Source organism: Cetorhinus maximus, chromosome 9 (assembly GCF_964194155.1).
Source record: "Cetorhinus maximus chromosome 9, sCetMax3.hap1.1, whole genome shotgun sequence".
NCBI lineage: Eukaryota > Metazoa > Chordata > Chondrichthyes > Lamniformes > Cetorhinidae > Cetorhinus > Cetorhinus maximus.
In genome coordinates, this window is record NC_135887.1 from 9,079,167 (window position 1) to 9,100,482 (window position 21,316).

A 21,316-nucleotide genomic window follows, 5' to 3' on the forward strand; every position below is an offset into this window, starting at 1 on the left:
GGTACTCAGACATATTACTGTCATTTGAATATACAAAACAAGTTAGCAGCCTAAATCCCCCACCTGTACCTACATCTTCTAGAAACACTTATGATCGACTTCATGATTCTACAGACCTCAAGTTTCTTTATTCGTTGATTGCAAGTGACCGCACAAGCATGCACACACACAAAACGTATCCTTATTTCCTTCATGCATATTTTAGAATATACGCACCTCATTGGACTGTTTGCCACTATATGACATTTTCTTGATAGCCACCACTTCATTAGTGCGAACATCTCGTGCCTATAAGATTTAATACCAGATATTACCAAGTTTGAGAAACTAAATTGAAAACTAAACCAAAAGTAACAGAGCAGTGGAGAATACAAAAATAACACAACCTGAATGAAATATCTTTGGCCAGACATGGGCTGATCTTTGAAATTCCAAGAATAACACTTACTACCAATTTTCTTTGAACCATTTAAAAACTAAAAACTAATCCATAGTAAAATCAATCCCAATGGATTACTCACTTCACTCTTCATGGAATAGAACATTCTCAATTGCGTTTTTCTTCCTTGGTTAGAATAATTTTGGACTTCTTAAATGTTATTTTGTAATTTAGGGTCTGGAATTTCACATGTACCTACCTGCAAGAGTTAGCTGCACTATATTGTAAATTTTACTACTTCAAACAGTGGTTTCACACAACTAAACCAACCCGCTGCTACAGTAGTTTACTGGAGGTGGGGCAGGTCCACACCATGCAAGAAGCCCGACGGCTTTGGCTGCGCATGCTGGTATCGGGCAAAGGGGAGGAGGAGGGAGAGGGCCCTCCTTTGGAAGTCCCTCGGCCCACTGAAGACACCCCACTGCAAGTCATCCATCCTTTAACCATCCCCCCGCCCCCCGGCCTGTTTAACCTCCCTCTCACTGAGACCAATGACCCCAGAATTACCTGGTCACCTTGGTGTCGTGGGACTGCCTGAAGTTCCAGCAATGGTCACTGCTGCCGGGATTAAAGGGCTGCTATCCATCCAATTGGCCGGCAGCTCTCTAAGGCAGGACTTCCTCCCGAGAAAGGGATGGAAGTCATGCATTAAAACAATTTGTGCTGCTCCCAGCATTAAATTGCTGCAGGGCAGCTGTTGGGATCGTGGATTGGTTACCCACCGCCCACCAACCCAAGGCAGAGAAGGAACTGCGGCGCCCCATAAAATCCAACCCATTACGTCAGGAAAGTCTGCATACAGGCTACCAAAATTGTTCGCCTTCACACCCAATTAAGAATTAACATTAAATAATGTAATTATATATTCATGGATCCTCTTTGACAAACATCATTAAATATGGGGATGATGCTGGCAGATATTATCTAAAGTGCAACTATGTGAACACACACTGCTACTGAAACTCCAAGCTTCCAGCTAGTGAAACTAACACTTGATGGTACCTGATGGAGACAATGAACTTAGACATTTGTGCTAGCAGCGATGCTGTGTAAAAGATCCCATGGCACTATTTAAAAAGTGGGAAAGTTGACATGGTATTTTGGCTAATATTGACCAACATCACATTGCTGGTTGTGGGACCTTGCAAAAATTTGCTACCCTACACTTCAAAAATTACTTATTTGGCTGTGAAGCACCCGAGGATTCCCTGAGGTTGCAGCCTTATCTCAGAAAAAATTCTTCTACATGAAATCCACGATCACCTTTTGCATTTCATATGAGAAAAATAAAGAATTTATCTGCAGTTTTAAATGCTGCCCTTGCCATCTGAGCACTGGCAGTTACTCCAAATTGCAGTATTGTAATGTGGGAGCCTTCACAAAATACTTCAGGCAGGTTGATATACTGATTTTTTTTACAACCAAGGCCTTTCATTGAGGCTTGAATTCTAACATGTGTTGGCGGCCTATACAATGAAGTATTTGGTATCAGTCGACTGTCAGCATCTAGACCTTCTATGCTACATACAGTTAATAAAAGGCTTAAAATTTCACTGGGATTTCTACAAAAATAAAAAAAATGGCTAGGAGGAAAAGTTTCTGCAATAACAACCAGATTCTTAACAGAACTTACTTATTGAAAGCTAACAAGGATGTGGGGCTAAAATCCAACAAAGAGAAAGGATTTCAGAGGCAGCACAAATTATATACCACAGAAAAAGAAACAAAATCCTACTGCAAAATATGCTTTAGTCATTCAAAATGAAAATGCCTACTGGTGTGTGGACATTAAGGCCTTTTGGGAGCTAGACACTTTATAGGATTCTTTTTGCTTCTATGAAAATAGATGCAATTCTAATCATTTTAACTCAAATTACAAAGACATATACTTGGTACAATTATAGCCACTTTAGTTTAGGCATTCATCCAATTTTAGTATTTAATTGCCATAAACATGGATACAGTAAGGCAAAATAATTAAGATGGCAAGACTATATAAGAGCTTATCCTTAAAATATGAAGCATAAGGTGGCAATTTAAAAAAATTGAAAGCTTCACTGAAGTTATTATTTCAATTGCAGTTATGCCCAGAATGATAAACAGGAGTGGCGGCACAAGGTGCATTACTCATTTGGAGAGCCAGCACAGAAACAATGGACTGAATGGCCTCCTTCTGTGCTGTAACGACTCTGCAATTCTCTGATTCAAATAACTGGCTGAACTTATTTATTTATTTTTTTAAAGCATACTTACAAAATAAACTGCTCCAAAGCTGCCATGGCCAATTTCTCGCAAATCCACAAACAGCTTTTCAGGATCTTCTCTGTAGAACAGCTCTGCTATTTCTGGGTCCTTTAGGCTTCCTGCTCGGTTGGTTGACGGCATCCTACTGTGCGGTTAGCCGTCTGACTATCTGGGTTCACACTGTCTTAATTCTTGCTGCATCTGCATCAATGACGCCTCTTGAACATGGACAACTGAAAAAGAAAAAATGCTAATTATTGAATTTGTAAATCCTCTGATCAAGAATGCTCTTAAGATGAAGTTGTGAATTAAATTAATGGTATATACAATGATTAAACTAACTGAACAATGATTAAACTAACTGAAATCTGATTTTTTTCCTCTGGAAACATTTCAAAATGGTGATACTTAATAAAATTCCAGCCATAAAATAGTAACATACTTGCAACATGGCAGCAGTGGTAGATTCCCAACCAGAGGACACAAATCTGAATCAGACCCTTGATTGTCATGTGACAATATATGTTCTAACATGAATAGCTCATATTCTACTTTTCAACCAAGCACAGAACAAATTAACTTTTTCTTTGGATTGAAGGTGGAAAGAGGGAAAGAAAATATGCGTCAAACAGAAAGACAACTGAAATTTAGTAGTCTGTTTTACTTGCAGCAAATAAAACTAATAAAAAGAAAAAAAAATTCTTCACAGTTGTCATGAATTAACAAGTTAACCAGAATGTGAATTACGCAGGATCTGGTAATTTAGAAATTCCATAAACATGGATAACAATGTGGGTTTTGTCTGAATATATAACTGAATAATTTAGTCAAACAGGAACATTAGAGCAGAAGTAGGCTCTTAAGTCCATTCCACCATTCAATAAGATCATGGCTGGTCTGCAACCTATTTCCATATATCCACCTCTGCCCTAAATCCCTTAATACCTTTGGATAACAAAAATCTATCATTCTCGGATTTAAAATTCACAACTGATTAACCATCAATTGTAATTTGCAAAAGAGTATTCTGAACTTCTACCAGCCATTTGTGTGTCAAAGTATTTCCTAATTTCACTCCTGAAAAGTCTAGTTCTAATTTTTGGACCACCCCAAGACTCAAGGTCAAGGCTCTCAAACCAGCAAAAACAGTTTCTATCTGACCTATCTGATCCCCCTAATATCTAGACAACTTTGCTCAAAACACTCCTTTAACCTTATAAACTCCAGGGAACACAACCTGACTTTGTCTAATCTCTCCTTGTAATTTAACCCTTAAAATCCAGGTATCATTCTGGTAAAAGTACGCTACACGCCTGCCAAGACCAAATATTTGCTCCTGAAGGTTTGATGTCCGGAACTGCTCAAAGTACTGTTTATGTGATTTAACCAGGGCTTTATATAGTTGAAGTTTAACTTCTACCCACTTGTATTCTAGTCTTCTAGATATAAACCATTCAATGAGCCTTCTTGATTATTCTCAGTACCTATTCATGACAAATATACATTTAGAGTATAAACCACTGCAGTATAAGATTTAGGATGGCCTCTAACAGCATTATACATATTTTGCAGTCTGTTATTCAGCACAATCAGCATATTCATATTGAAAAGCAATTACTGAGGAGCACAGGGACAGGTGGTGGCCATTCAGCCAATCAAGCATTTCTGGCCTTCTATATCTCTTTCCTTTCAAACACTTCAACCGATTTTGGTCTCAGACTTCTGGGGCAGTTCCACATTCTTACTACTTCTTGTATGAAAAATTTTAACTGATTTTATTTCCGTGGTTTAGCTCACATTCTAAAATTACGCTCCGAAATACTCTACCAGAGCATAGTCATAGCCTACCTACCCCATCAGTTTAAATATCTTCAGCAAATCATTTAACCTTATCTGCAGAAAATATAACCCAATTGCACCAATCTCTTCAATCCCTTCATCCTAGATATCATTCCAGTGAATTGCTTCTGTACTTTTTCCAAGGCCAAAATATCTTTTTGAAGATGGGATATTCAAAACTGTTGGGAAGAGGCGGTGGCGTAATGGTATCGTCACTGGACTAGTAATCCAGAGACCCAGGGTAATACTCTGGGGACCTGGGTTTGAATCCCGCCATGGCAGATGGTGGAATTTGAATTCAATAAAAAATCTGGAATTAAAAGCCTAATGGTAACCATGAAACCATTGTTGATTGTTGTAAAAACCCATCTGGTTCACTAATGTCCTTTAGGGAAGGAAACCTGCTGTCCTTACCTGGTCTGGCCTACATGTGACTCCAGACCCACAGCAATGTGGTTGGCTCTTAAATGCCCTCTGAACAAGGGCAATTAGGGATGGGCAAAAAATGCAGACCTAGTCAGCAATGCCACATCACATTAATGAATATTTTAAAAATTGTAAACTGTAAACTGCAGTAGCACTTCCTTTGTTTTAGATTCGATACAGAATCAAGCCTCTTTGATATGTCAACACATTTATTTTTGATCACTTTCTTGGCACTTGTGAACTAGCTTTTAATAACCTTGGATACCTAAAGCCCTTTGGTCATTTACCCCCAACCCCTAATGATTCCCCATTTAGACTGTACTCCCATCTGCTCACCAAAACATTTCTGGAGAGAAGGCAATTAGAAAGTTATGGTGAGCAGGGAAATAGTTAAGATGGATCAAAAGGCGCTAGCTTATACGAACATACAAATTGGGAAGAGTAGCCCATTCAGCCCCCTCGAACCTGCTCAACCATTCAATAAAATCATGGCTGATCTGATTGTGGCCTCAACTCCACATTCTGCCTACCCCCAATACCCTTTGACTCCCTTGTTAGTCAAGAATCTACCTACTTACCTCTGCCTTAAAAATGTTCAGTGATCCTGCAACCACTGTTCTCCAGGCAAGAGAGTTCCAAAGACTCTCAACCCACAGAAAAAATTTCTTATAATCTCAGTGTTAAATGGGAGACCCATTATTTTTAAACTGTGTCCTCGAGTTTTCATCTCTCCCACAATGGGAAACATCCTTTCAGCATCCACCCTGTCAAGTCCCCTCAGGATCTCATATGTTTCAATAAGACCACCTCTCATTCTTCTGAACTCCAGTGGATACAGGTCCAGCCTGTCCAACCTTTCCTCATAAGATAACCCCTCCCATCCCAGGTATCAGTCCAGTGAATCTTCTCTGAACTGTCTCTAATGCATTTATATCCTATCTTAAATAAAGGGATCAAAACTGTACACAGTACTTCAGATGTGGTCTCACCAATGTCCTGTACAACTGTAGCAAAATATCCCTACTTTTATATTCCATTGCCCTTGCAATAAACGTTAACATTACATTTGCCTTCTTAATCACTTGCTTTACCTGCATACTAACATTTTGTGATGAATGCACCAGGACACACACATACGTCTGTACCTCAGAGTTCTGCAATTTGTCTCCATTTATTTTTCCTGCCAAATTGGACAAGTTCAGATGTACACACATTATACTCCATCTGCCAAATTTGTGCCCACTCACTTAATCTATGTCCCTTTGAAGGCTCCTTATGTCCTCTACTTTCCTACCTATCTTTGTGTCAATTTAGCAACCATGCATTCAGTCCCTTCATCCAGGTCACTGACATAAATTGTAAATAGTTGAGGCCCCACTGATCCCTGTGGTACTCCACTCGTCATATCTTGCCAACCCAAAAATGCCCATTTATGCCTACTCTCTGTTTCCTGTTATCTAACCAATCCTTCATCCATGCTAATATGTTACACCGCGAGCTCTTATTTTACATTGTAACTTATGATGTGACACCTTGTCAAATGCCTTCTGGAAATCTAAATACAGCACATCCACAGGTTCCCCTTCTTCCATGTTGCTTGTTACTTCCTCAAAGGGATCCAATAAATTAGTCAAACATGATTTCCCTTTCACAAAGCCATGGTGACTCTACCTGACTGCTTTGAGATTTTCTAAGTTCCCCAATATAACCTTCTTAGTAGTAGATTCCAGCAATTTCCCAAGAAAACAAGCTAACTGGCCTGTGGTTTCGTGCTTTCTAACTCCCTCCATTCTTGAATGGAGGAGTCACAATCACTATTTTCAATCTAATGGGACCTTTCCAGAGTCTAGGGAATCTTCAAAAATTAAAACCAATGCATCTACTATCTCAGCAGCAACTACTTTTAAGACTCTAGGTGAAGTGCATCAGGACCTGGGGACTTGTCAGCTTATAGTTCAAATAATTTTCTGAGTACCCTTTCCTGGTGATTGTAACTGTTTTAAGTTCCTCCTTCTCTTTCACCTCCTGATTCACAATTATTTCTGGGATGTTATTTGTATCCTTTACAGTGAAGACAGATGCAAAATACTTGTTCAATTCAACCGCCGTTTCCTTATTTTCCATTAATTCCCCAAACATTCTCTCCAGAGGACTCAATTTACTTACTCTTCCTTTTTAAATACCTGTAGAAACTCTTACATGTTTTTATATTTCTAGCTAGTTTTCTCTTGTACTCAGATTTCTCCCTCCTTCCCCCTCCTTCCTTTGCTGTTCTTTACATTCCATCCAATCTTCTGACCTGCCACTAATCTCTGTGCAATTATACACTTGTTCTTTCAATTTGATACTGCCTTTAACTTCTTTAGTTAACCACAGCTGGTGCTTAAGAGTCTTTCACACTGGAATGTATCTTTTCTGAGTATTTGGAAATGTCTCCTTAAATGTCTGCCATTGCATCTCTATTGACCTATCCCTCAAACGAATTTCCTAGTTCATTTTTTGCCAGCTGCCTTCATGCCCTCATAATTGCCCTTATTTAAGTTTAAAATACCAGTCTTAGATCCACTCCTCTCTCCCTCAAACAGAATGTGAAATTCAATCATATTATAATCACTGCCACCTTGAGGTCATTAATTAATTCTGCCTCACTACACATTACCAGATCTCATATAGCCTGCTCCTGGTTGGTGCTAAAACACACTTATGAATTCATCATCCAGGCAACCTTTGCCAATTTGATTCATCCAATCTATGCGTAGATTAAAATCATCCATGATTATCACCATGCTTTTCTCACAAGCCCCCATTACTTCCTCTTGTATACACCATTCTATACAGTGTGGTTACTGTTAGAGGGCCCATATACAACTCCCAGAAGTGACTTCTTACCTTTACCATTTCTCATCTCTACCCAAACTGATTCTACATCTTGATCTCCAGAACTAAGGTCATCTCTCTCTATTGTACCAATGTCATCCTTAAATAATAGAGCTACCCATCCACCTTTTCATAGCTTCCTGTTCCTCCTAAATGTCATGTACCTTGAATATTCAGGTTACAGTCTGTCATTGTACAGCCAAGTCTCTGTAATGACATATTTATTTTTGCACTAAGGACTTTTTCCCTGTTCCTGAATATTTTTGCTTATTTCACAGTGATGTTTCCCCTTGAGGCAAATAGAGAATGGTACAGGTAACTCAAGGAGATAACCTAAATATAAACCTTCAGTTAATTGTTATTTTGTGGGTGGGTGGCAGTGCTAGATCCTTTAATGTGAAATGAGAGCGGAATCTCGGGGTAAGAAAGACAGCAATGAGAAATAATTGAAAAAAGAAATAAAAAGCAAAACCATAGTTTCGAACAAGAGAAAATCCTTTATTTCCCTCTTTTCCAATTCTGAGTATCTTCTGCTGACATCAGAGGTTGCTCTGATTCAGTTGCACTGCTGGCAGATTTCTAGTAGCTCCCTCAAACAACTATTGTGTGTGTGTCAGTGTTACAAAATCACACCTTGTGTAAATATCTTCTCTGATTTAATTGCATCAGTTGCTCCTGTAACAGTCTGAATGTCTTACTTTTATGAAAGCTGCCTCATACTGGCCTATATTTGCATAGGAGTATAACCCAGGGGTGTAACACTAGTCTGTAATTTATAACCTGAACTACGTTTGTGCTTCTCATGCAGTTTCTTCAATCTCACTAAAGAGGAGCCAAGCAAAAACGGTGAGGTGGGTTAAGCAGGTTTATGTCACAGCAAAGTGAACATATAGAATCGCTTATTTAACTGGATTCTCTCAATTCTATCCATTCATCAATGACACAGATAGGTGGAATTGTAAGCAGTGTAGATGGAAGCATAAAATCACAAAGATATTGATAGATTAGGTGAATTGGCAAAAGTGTGGGAAATGGATTTCAATGTAGGCACATGTGAGATCATTCACTTTGCACCTATGAAGGTTAGATCATAATGCTTTCTAAATGGTGAAAAGCTTGGTGGAGGTCCAAGAAGACATGGGCCCAGGTATATAGATTGGTAAAATATCATGGACAAGTACAAAAAACTAATTACTACAATGATAATTTGACCCTTGGAGTCCAGCTAAGAGAAAAGATAACATGAACTAGTGTTGTATTCATTGAAAATTAAGAATTGATTTGATTGAAGTTTTCAAGATATTAAGGGGTACTGATGAGATAGAAAGCAGGAGAAACTGGTTGGTGCCGGGGTGGGGGGCAATGTTGTAGTGGTATCTAGGACTAGTGAAATTGCCTAAATATTACAGCCAGGCCTTTCAGAAGTGAAATTAGAAAATAGTTCTACACGTATTTGTTCTCTTCCACAAAACAGCAGTGGTGCTAGATTAATTTTAAACCTGAGATTGATAAATTTCTGTTAACCAAAGTAATTAAGGGGTTTGGAGCAAAGGGAAATGGGTCAATGTTGTTAGGTCACACATTAGCCATGTAATAAGGTCTAAGTTAGGTTTTACAGTGCATGTGTGTAAATGCATAGAGCTTAATAATTTGAGCTGGTGACCTACAGCGCAAATAACCACATGGTAATATGATGTGTGGCGATAACAGAGCCTTGGCTCAACAGAAAAAGGCAGGACTGGGCATTAAATATTCCTAAATACAAGGTATTCAGGAAAGATGGAATTGAAAGAGGAGAGGAGGCTGCAATGATTAACAATATTACAGTCCTGGAGAGGGAGGATGCCCTGGAGGAGTCAAGGACAGAAACTATTTGCTTAGCTAAGAAACAATATAGGTGCCATGACACTATTGAGTGTATTCTATACACAACCATCTAGTGAAAAAGATATAGAGGAGCAAACTGGCAGGGAAATTATAGAGGGGTGCAAAAACTATAGAATAGTGATAATGGGGCACTTAAATGATCCTAATATAGACTGGGATAATAACAGTACAAAGGCCTAGAAAGTGGAAAGAGTATCTAAAATATGTTTAGGAGAACTTTATTGAGTAGTATGTTTGCAGTCCAACAAGCAGGGAAGCATTGCTGCATCTGGTTCTAGGGAATGAGGTTCATAGGAACTTAGGACCTAGGAACAGGAGTAGGCCACTCGGCCCTTTGAGCCTGCTCCACCATTCAGTATGATCATGGCTAACCATGAATTGTGATCTCAACTCCTGTCCTGTCTGGGCCCCTGTCCTGGACTCCCTTGTCCATCAAGAATCTATCTAACTCAACCTTGAATCAATTCAATGACCCAGTCTCCACGGCTTCCTGGGGAAGGTCGGTCAAGTGCAGCAAGTGTTAGTAGAAGGACATTTAGGGAACAGTGATCATCGTGTCATAGGATTAGATTAGTTATAGAAAAGGTAAAGCAGCATTCTGGAGTAAAAATACTTACTTGGCAGAGGGCCAATTTATGTGAATTGAGAATGCTTCAGAGCGCTGAAGAGGAGTCATACGGACTCGAAACGTTAACTCTGTTTCTGTATCCATAGATCCTGTCAGACCTGATGAGATTTTCCCCCATTTTCTGTTTTTATTTCATGTTTAACTAACTTGATTATTACTCAATTTGATGGTTGATGTGCTGTATGTGGACTTTCAAACGGCATTTTGATAAGTACCACAAAGCAAATTTGAAGCCCATGGAATAAAAGCGGAAGTATAGCATGGACATGAGGTTGGCTGAGTAACAGGAAATTTATGGAGAGTAGTGTTAACAGCTGTTTTTCCAGACTGGAGGAAGATATACAGTGGGGTCAGTACTCGGACCACTGCTTTCCTTGATATATATTAATGATCTGGACTTGGGTATGCAGGGCACAATTTCAAAATTTGCAGATGACACAAAACTTGGCAGTATTCTGAGCTACGACGAGGGTAGTGATAGACTTCAAGAGGACGAGGCTGTTGGTGGAATGGTTGGACACATGGCAGATGAAATTTAGTGCACAGAAGTGTGAAGTGGTACATTTTGCTAGGTAAAACAAGGAGAACAAATACAATTTCAAAGGGGGTGCAAGAACAAAGACACCTGGGGGTTTATGTGCAAAAATTATTGAAGACGGCAAGACAGAAAAGGAGGTTAAAAAGGCATATCGGATCCTGACCTTTAAAGCTAGAAGCATAGAGGGCAAAAGCAAAGAAGTTATGGCGAATCTTTATAAAACTCTGGTTTAGCCTCTGCCGGAATAGTATGTCCAGTTCTAGGCACCACCTTTAGGAAGGATATGACTGCTTTAGAGACGATGCAGGAAAGGTTTACAAGATTGGTTCCAGGACGAGGGACCTCAGTTATGTGGATAGATTGAAGAAGCTGGAGTTGCTCTCCTTATAGAAGGTTGAGAGGAGAATTGATAGGAATCATGAAGGGTCCAGGCAGAATAGATAGAGAGAAACTGTACCCATTGGCATAAGGGTTGAGAACCAGAGGCCACCGATTTAAGGTGGTTGGCCAGAGAACCATTGGCAACACAAGGAAAACATTTTTACTTATAGTGGGTGCTTAGGATCTGGAATGCATTATCTGAGGGTCTGGAGGAGGCATTTACAATTGGGGCTTTCAAAAGGAAATTGGATAGTCACTTGAAGAAAACAAATTGCAGGCCTACGGGGAAAGGGCAGGGGAGTTTAACTAGCTGAGTTGCTCTTGCAGAGAGCCGCCACAGACAACAGGTTGAATGGCCTCCTTCTGTGCTGTGACCATTCTATAATCTCACTGAATAGCAGAACAGGCACAAGGGGCTAAATGGCCTACTCCTCCTCTTATATTCCTACAGAATATCTATGTCATAATACAAAATAGAGATACTTTATTCAACCCCAGAGTGTGGCCAAAATAAGATGGCTTCTAATTATCCATAATTTCTAACTTCTTTGCCTCATCTATGATCAAAAGCATTCACAGCATATTCTTTAACAAACCCAACTATCTTTGCAGCCTTCCTGTTTCAAAAAGACCCACCTCCTCCACCGTGACCTCAAGCCTATGTGTCACAGTCTGTCCTGTCTCCCTCACTACTCAACAAAAAGGGTCAAATGTTTTCCAATAGAACAGGTGCAAGATGTTTTTGGTTACTGACAGTCTGATGAATTGATTATTTACAGTCTTTAAAGATTTCTCAGCATGAGCTCATTAGCATTTTCCCAATCTAATACCTCAGTCTTTTCCACACACTTGTCTGAATATATTCAGCTTATAAAAACCCAATATTAAAAGCTTTTTCACTTCCTATCTGTGGAAAAAATATAAGGAAATCTTGAAACATGACAATTAGCTTACACAGCAAATTCTGGCAGTCTATCCGACAATAAGGGAAGCATCACAACCAAGGTCAACAACTTCTCACGCTATATACATGCACAAGCATCTCCAACAAGAATCAATGGATGAGTTCAATGATTTTCCCCTTTCCTGGTCCAGGGCACTAATGTCAACTGTAATGTTCCCAATGGACCAGTTTTACCTAGCTCACGGCAAACCAGGGAAACTTCTTGTGTGCATACAACTCAGTTCTGTATCAATCCAGCATTTAACCACGGAACCACTAAGGAATTTTCAACCTTTTCTACTTAATTCAAAGTAACTACACCTTTAGTATTTATTAAGTTTAATCAAATTATGCTATATGGATCAACTATTCATGTAGTTAAGTAAAGCTCACCAGTGTAATTAAACCACTATTAAGGCAAATCTTCTATCACTTCCTCCCCTTGACAAACATAGAACAGATCAATCAATAGCACATTGTCATGTGTTTTTTGTATACATCTCAAAAAAGCTTTCTAAAAAAATGGTCTAACACATGCATGTACCCAAGTCAAAATATCAAAATTTGCATTACATCCAACTTCTGCAGCAGAAACAACGCAAGAAAGTTAACTGGTTCCTTAAATGGCCTACAAATTTATCGAGGCCAATGATTTTTTAGTTATATTTAATATTCAATTATCTTAAACCATTTACATAAAATATTCTAAAGCCTAATTAATAATTTATCCTCATTATTCTTCACACACATATGCCGTTACATGATAGTCGCTGGAATTTATTTCTACAGAGCAACCTTTCCTCTCAAAATAATAATTTGCTATATGGCATTCACCAGACTGCACAACTCTGCACGACAAAATGCTCACGAATCAGGGAGTATAAGAGTTGCACTCACTGGTTCTATTAATAAAAATAAATACAGTAAGTACTTCAGGGCATTTTTCTGAACAATAGACAATATGATCATAGTCTGGATTTTGAACGATGGGGGAGGAGCGGTTTTAAACACAGTAAAACCAAGAACAGTAAAGGAATGTTCTTAGGATAAGATGATGATGTCACATTGTTGCATCCTTTCGCAGTGTGGCTTTTTACAAAAAGGACACTGTTGTTTAAGAACAACTGCTGCTATCCCAACATGCAGTTCTCCATACATCTGTTGATTTGGCTAGTAGGGTGAGCTGCCAGTATGACATAAAGTCACATGGCACAATCAGGAAGACAGCTGAGGAGATTATTCTTTGGCTTCCTTAGTGATTTCACTTCTGTTTGGTTTTATTGTTTGGCAAATGTCATCAGTAAGTGTAAGCTTTACTCACAGAAGAATGCTGGCAATGCTGATCCGGCATTTGCACAGCAGGAGGCTCCAGGTGGCCCACTGCACTTCGTTGCATTAGTGCTAACTTGTTTAAAAATCCTCTTTGGACTGTGGTCACAAAACTATGAGAAGCTGGCACTTCCATTACCCTTTTCAATTTATTGACTTCTGTGGGAACTTATATCTATTTATACCATTATTAGATGTTTAGAAAAAAACTAAACATGTTACATGAATTTCGATTATGTTCATACTATACAAGTGTCATTTCTTTCAATACTAAAGCACCACTAATTGGTAAACAATTAGAAACCAAAACCAAGATATTTGATAATAGCGAAACAAAAAGCATCTCTTTTTAGTTTACACATATTAATCAGGTATTGTACAAATCACATCAGACTCACTGATATTTTTCTCTGCAAGTTTATCAAGGGACAGTTTGCATTTGATTAACAGTACTGTTGCCAATCCTAGTTTGAAATCACTTACTAGCAACAAGGAGCTCAAATAGGCAGTTTTGAGATGAGGGGGGGGAGAAAGTAAAGCTGGGCTAGCAATGGACTGAATAACTTCATTCTTTCAAATTTGGCAGCGTAAAAAAAGCTAAGGTTCCCAGCATTACAATAACCTAAAACTGAGATTACGGTGACAACTATAAACTGAACTTTAGCTCTTACACTTTGTAAAGCCATCGAAGGATGTTGATAAATTTCTTCTGGGGAGGCAGTGACGTAGTGGTATTGTCACTGGATTAGTAATCTAAAGGCCCAGGGTAATGCTCCACGGTTCAAATTCCACCATGGCAGATGGTGAAATTTGAATTCAATAAAAATCTGGAATTAAAAGTCTAATTATCACCATGAAACCATTGTCGATTATCGTAAAAATCCATCTGGTTCACTATTCTCCTTTAGGGCAGGAAATCTGCCTAGTCTGGCCTACATGTGATTCCAGACCCACAGCAATGTGGTTGACTCTTAAACACCCTCTGAAATGGCCTAGCAAGCCACTAAAAAAGTCTCAATGATGGGGGAGCCCAGCATGTCAGTGCAAAAGATCAGCTGAAGGACTTGCTACAATCTTCAGAAATGCCTAGTGGATGATCCATTTCAGCCTCCTACAGAGGTCCCCAACTTCACAGTTGCCAGTCTTCAGCCAATTCGATTCATTCCACGTGATATCAAGAAACGGCTGAAGACACTGGATAGTGTAAAGGCTCTGGGCCCTGACAATATTCCGGCAATAGTACTGAAGGCCTATGCTCCAGAACTTACCGCGCCCCCTAGCCAAGCTGTTCCAGTACAGCTTGAACACTAGCATCTAGCTGGCAATATGAAATATTGCCCAGGTATATCCTGTACACAAAAAGCAGGACCAAATCCAACCCAGCCAATTACCATCCCATCAGTCTACTCTCAATCATCAGCGAAGTAATGGAAGGATTCATCAAGTGTTATCAAGCGGTACTTGCTTAGCAATAACCTACTCACTGACACTCCGTTTGGGGCTCCGCCAGAGCCACTCAACTCCTGATCTCATTACAGCCTTGGCTCAAACATGGACAAAAGAGCTGAACTCTCGAGATGAGATGAGAGTGGCTGGCCTTGACATAAAGGCAGCATTTGACCGAGTGTGGCATCAAGGAGCCCTAGCAAAACTGGAGTCAATGGGAATCAGTGGAAAACCCTCCGCTGGTTGGAGTCATACTTAGCACAAAGGAAGATGGTTGTGATTGTTGGAGGTCAGTCATCTCAGTTCCAGGACATCACTGCAAGAATTCCTCAGGGTAGTGTCCTAGGCCCAACCATCTTCAGCTGCTTCATCAATGACCTTCCATCATAAAGGTCAGAAGTGGGGATGTTCGCTGATGATTGCGCAATGTTCAGCACCATTCACGATTCCTCAGATACTGAAGCAGTCCATGTCCAAATGCAGCAAGATCTGGAAAATGTCCAGACTTGGGCTGACAAGTGGCAAGTAGCATTCACGCCACACGTGCTGGATAATGACCATTTCCAACAAGAGAGAATCTAACCATCGCCTTTTGACATTAAATGGCATTACCATCAGTGAATCCCCCACTATCAAAATCCTGGAAATTACCCCAGGAATTGAACTGGACTAGCTATATAAATACTGTGGCTAAAAGAGCAGGTAAGAGGCTAGGAATCCTGCAGAGAGTAACTCACCTCCCTACTCCCCAAAGCCTGTCCACCATCTACAAGGCACAAGTCAGGAGTGTGATGGAATACTCTCCACTTGCCTGGATGTGTGCAGCTCCAACAACACTCAAGAAGCTTGACACCATCCAGGACAAAGCAGCCCGCTTGATTGGCACCCCACCCACAAACATTCACTCCCTCAACATCAATGCACAGTAGCAACAGTATGTGCCGTCTACAAGATGCACTGTAGGAACTCATCAAGGCTCCTTAAACAGCACCTTCCAAACCTATGAGCACTACCATTTAGAAGGACAAGGGCAACAGATATATGGGAACGCCATCACCTAGAAGTTCCCCCTCCCAAGCCACTCACTTTCCTGACTTGGAAATATATCGCCATTCCTTCACTGCCGCTGGGTCAAAATCCTGGAACTACCCCCTGTAGGTGCACCTACACCACGTGGACTGCAGTGGTTCAAGAAGGCAGTTTGCCACCACCTTCTTAAGAGCAATTAGGGAGGGGCAATAAATGCCAGCCTAGCCAACGAAGCCCACATCCCTTGAATGAGTAATAAAATAAAATTCTCCAATGTTTTCCAAAATCCGGGTTCTTGAGTTATAAAATCGCACCAACCTTTTTTTTGGCTATTATTTGAATACAGAAAATATATCTACTAATCATGCCTTATCATCCATTATTCTTTACCTCTTAAGCAACAAATACATTTACAAATTCAATTTCCTAAATCCAAGACACACATTTGGAAGTCTTTATTTTCAACTTCCTTCCTTATATGTTTTATTTGCCTAATTTCCTCCCCTCAAATTCTAATAATCTCTGGTAATTTGGATAAAAGGAAGTTAAGGAGGCAAGGGAGGAGATTGCTGGGGCCTTGACAGAAATCTTTGTATCCTCACTGGCTACGGGTGAGGCCCCAGAGGACTGGAGAATGGCCAATGTTGTTCCATTGTTTAAGAAGGGTAGCAGGGATAATCCAGGAAATTACAGGCCGGTAAGCCTTACGTCAGTGGTAGGGAAATTATTGGAGAAGATTCTTCGTGACAGGATTTACTACCATTTGAAAGCAAATGGGCGTATTAGTGAGAGGCAGCATGGTTTTGTGAAGGGGAGGTCGTGTCTCACTAACTTGATCGAGTTTTTCGAGGAAGTGACAAAGATGATCGACGATGGAAGGGCGGTGGATGTTATCTACATGGATTTCAGTAAGGCCTTTGACAAGGTCCCTCACGGCAGACTGGTACAGAAGGTAAAGTCACACGGGATCAGAGGTGAGCTGGCAAGATGGATACAGAATTGACTTGGTCATAGAAGACAGAGGGTAGCAGTGGAAGGGTGCTTTTCTGAATGGAGAGCTGTGACTAGTGGTGTTCCGCAGGGATCAGTGCTGGGACCTTTGCTGTTTGTCGTATACGTAAATGATTTGGAGGAAAATGTAACTGGGCTAATTAGTAAGTTTGCAGACAACACTAAGGTTGGAGGAGTTGCAGATAGTGAAGAGGATTGTCAAAGGATACAACGGGGTATAGATCGGTTGGAGACTTGGGCGGAGAACTGGCAGATGGAGTTTAATCCGGACAAATGCGAGGTTAATGCATTTTGGAAGGTCTAATACAGGTAGGAATTATACAGTAAATGGCAGAACCCTTAAGTGCATCGACGGACAGAGGGATCTGGGTGTACAGGTCCACAGGTCACTGAAAGGTGGATAAGGTAGTCAGGAAGGCATATGGCATGCTTGCCTTCATCGACAGGGGTATTGAGTATAAAAGCTGGGAAGTCATGCTGCAGCTGTATAGAACCTTGATTAGGCCACACTTGGAATACTGCGTGCAATTCTGGTCGCCACATTACCAGAAGGATATGGAGGCGTTGGAGAGGGTGCAGAGGAGGTTTACCAGGATGCTGCCTGGTCTGGAGGTTATTAGCTATGAGGAGAGGTTGGAGAAACTTGGATTGTTCTCACCAGAGCGACGGAGGTTGAGGGGCGACTTGATAGAAGTTTACAAAATTATGAGTGGCATGGACAGAGTAGATAGTCAGAAGCTTTTTCCCAGGGTGGAAGAGTCAATTACTAGGGGACATAGATTTACGGTGAGAGGAGAAAACTTTAGAGGAGATGTTAGGGGCAAGTTTTTTTACGCAGAGGGTAGTGAGTGTCTCGAATTCGCTGCCAGAGGAGGTGGTGGAAGCAGGTACGATAGTGGTGTTTAAGAGGCAGCTTGACAAATAAATGAATAGGATGGGAATAGAGGGATACCGATCCCGGAAGTGCAAAATGTTTTAGAATGACAGGCAATATGATTGGCGCAGGCTTGGAGGGCCAAAGGGCCTGTTCCTGTGCTGTACTTTTCTTTGTTTCTTTTGCTTAAAATTTTTCATTTTTTGTGAATACTTTTCACAGTCCAATTTGCTACTTTTTGCATAGCATCTGGAATTATTTTATATTGTTACAATCCTCTGAATTCAAATGTTTTAATGCAAATTTCTGACAGGTTATTAAACATTTGTAAAAAGCTTATATACTGCAAGTACTTTAAATGGAAGCCCAAAAAGACATTCATTTTTGAGCCAAACTCAAGCTATAGAATACTAACTGAAAAACTTGCTAGCCTTTAGCTTTCTGACTATTATAGCCTTTTGGAATACTGGGTTACAGTCTACTTGCACCCAATGGGTGTAACCACCCATCGCCATCACCCGCCTCCCCCAAAACGGAAAAGGATAGGTGGGACTCATTAGTCTTGGTTGCAGCCCACCTAGGAACTGCGAAGAAGAAATACAAAAGCAACTCAGCTACTCTTGTCAAGTATGTAGCTCAAGAATCCTGCGTATGAGTCACGATCTGCCATAAGGCAGAACACAATTGATGGTCAGGTTATACTAGGAGAATGTTCCATATAAACACTTGCTGACTCTTATGAAGGCATTAACAATTTCAAGTATAAGAAAGAAAATATTAAACAAATCCAGTATTTTCCTTTAATTCCACTGTAATAAAAGGACTTTTTAAAAAAAAACAGAAACTGTTATGTTAACAATTTTACCAAATTGAATTTCCAGCAATTTTTTTCAATGTTTGATGGGCCAGCCAAGGCTTCAGACTCACTTAAGCTGCTAGATGAGCGTTCCATAATTTTAGGGAATTTTTTAAAATTTGACTTTTAAAGTTTAAAAGGTTTGCAGTAAATCCTATTCTTGCACATTAATATTGCAAATTTTGCTTATCTGCAAAGCAAAATGTGTAGCATAACTTGTCTATTGTGAAATACATGTTCAAGTAATCATGGAGACTAGTAATTGGATGGGATCAGTACATTCAACAAGAACTGCTAGTTTTTGTTGAGTTTACAGTAATGAATTTCAATTACCTTAGGGTCACATTTCCTTTCCAAAGTGTGTCTGCATTTCTGTAGAAATCCACATCTGCCACTATACACAGATGACATCTTGGTTTCAATTTCCTTTTAAATAAGGCCTTTTTTAAAATTTAATGTTACAACTTGCATTCTGTTGTCTCAATGTTTCAGCAATGCTCTTGCACATGGCAGATTGGGACAAAAATTGCATCACAAATATTTTGTATTTTGTGTTAAAAGTGAAGTGTCATCTATTATGCAATTGCACAATACCCTACATATCTTTCAGTTCTCCCTGAAAATTTCCAAATAATCAATGTAGTTACAATGTAGGCAAACAGTACCATTTTTTCTCACTTATAGGAAGTTTCCAATTTATCATGTAATCAGGTAATATTTTCAAAAAGCTCTGTCAATCAGTACAACAGCTGTGAATTTTAATTGGGAAAATTAAATCTAAAGTTGACATAACAGATAAATACTTTAGAAAGTCCCTTTTAACATCAACATTTTACATTCCATGCTTGGATTTTAAAACAATATACACGTTCAATTAATTCCCTGAAGCCACAAAAGGCCTTTACAGCTCAAAAATTCAATTTTCATGCAGATTTTGTCTGTGGATACTGTTCAATATTTTCACAACCTACACAAAATACTTCACACCAAGAAAAATTAAATTATATGTACATCTGACTAACAACAGTCAACCCTTTGTCCTCATCACAATGTGTTACCTTTTGTCTCTACTTTCATGCCTGTATTTTCTCCCCCATTACACACCAATTTTTCCTTTCAGCCCCATCTTGTCTTTAAATTTAGTTCAATTCTTTTCTCTGCGATTCAGATAAGGACTGGGTTTAACGTGCAATATATACCAGGAAAATCTATTTGCTTTTTGAAACCTTTTAATTATAGATTTATTCTAGCAAATACAAGTATAGAAAAGTAGGTCGAGAAGTAACAATTATAAATTTTTAAAGAAATGTACAGTCAACTTAGCACACAGTTCAGTCTTTACAAACATGACAACCTAAAACTAAAACAGAGCAACTTGCCTGAACAGCTCACAAGTCCTTATAAAAATGTAATTAATATAAATTTTACATTAACTGCATATTCCATCTTCAAAAAGAAATCTAGATTTCGTGTCACATCGAATTAGATTTCAATTTGTGAATTAAGCAATTCCTGCGGTGGTATAGTTCCTTTAATTAAAAGCATAAAGCTGTTGTTACAATTAATTTTGAATCATTTAGCATAATAAAGAACTAGATATATATAGTGTGCTTCAGTGAAGAGTTCGCCAAGTGTCTTCAATCATGTAACAATAAAGCAATAAAGACCTCGTCCAGTAAATAAATACTGTGGCATTTAAAAATTGATGACTAAATAATTCCTATTATAGGATTCATCATCCAAGTGTACCAATAATAGAAAGGGAGAGAGGGAATGAAGAAAATATCGAAATGAGGCTCTTGAGGTTCTTCAGCTGGCATTGTCATAAACTGGTACAAATGCGAGCACTAAAGAATGAACATTTTCCAATGCATTCAATATACAAAAATCTTAATCTTCTACTGTATAACTATCTCACTGAATCATCAAGTGCAGTAAAGAGTAATCTTTCATACCCTGGTGAAAGAAAATTGTCTTACTGAAAAAGATACATTACATCTTCAAGATCTTGTTTACCTTACTACTGCACAGTACTTCCCACAGCACATTTGTATGAAACACCCAAGGGCCACATCTCAATTGAACAGAACCTCTACATCTTCCACTGCAGGTTTGGGAAGCAAAACTATGGAACCAACCATTTAAAAAAGGGCAGGCATGAATGCACTGCAACAAGTGCTCTGCATCACCAGAGGGACTGAAGTTAAATTAAATGGGTCATCTCTATATTGGTGGTGTATTCCCTCAAAATTGATCCTCGTACTTTCAGTGAGAGCTTTTGCCCAAATTAAGAGTAGTTTTATTGGCCGAAGGGAACTTTCTCTGGATGATAAGGTAAAAACAGAATTTTGATTTATTTCTTGGCTTAGAGAGGTGATAGAGATAGCAGCTGATTGGATATTGCCAATATCAGACAAAAAAAACATGAGCTCCTCAAACTTGACATGGGCGGGGGGTGGTGATAAGAGTGTGGTTGGTGAAGAGTAAGTTGGAATAAGTCTGTTATGGTGCCTGTTTTACAAGGTTACCATTCTACATGATTAAGAATAGAAATCAGTTGTGTTTGCTT

General features: G+C 39.4%; 1 protein-coding gene across 1 annotated transcript in view; it reads right to left on the reverse strand.

The window, feature by feature from the left end:
* taok1a (TAO kinase 1a) overlaps positions 1-21,316 on the reverse strand; it is a 160,040-nt gene that overhangs the window by 60,942 nt on the left and 77,782 nt on the right. Inside the window, exons 2-3 of the mRNA XM_078548019.1 lie at positions 2,693-2,916; positions 217-288 (exon numbers count right to left, since the gene is read on the reverse strand). Coding sequence (XP_078404145.1) covers positions 217-288; positions 2,693-2,824 — 204 coding nt within the window. The 5' untranslated portion in view covers positions 2,825-2,916. The remainder of the gene's footprint in view (positions 1-216; positions 289-2,692; positions 2,917-21,316) is intronic.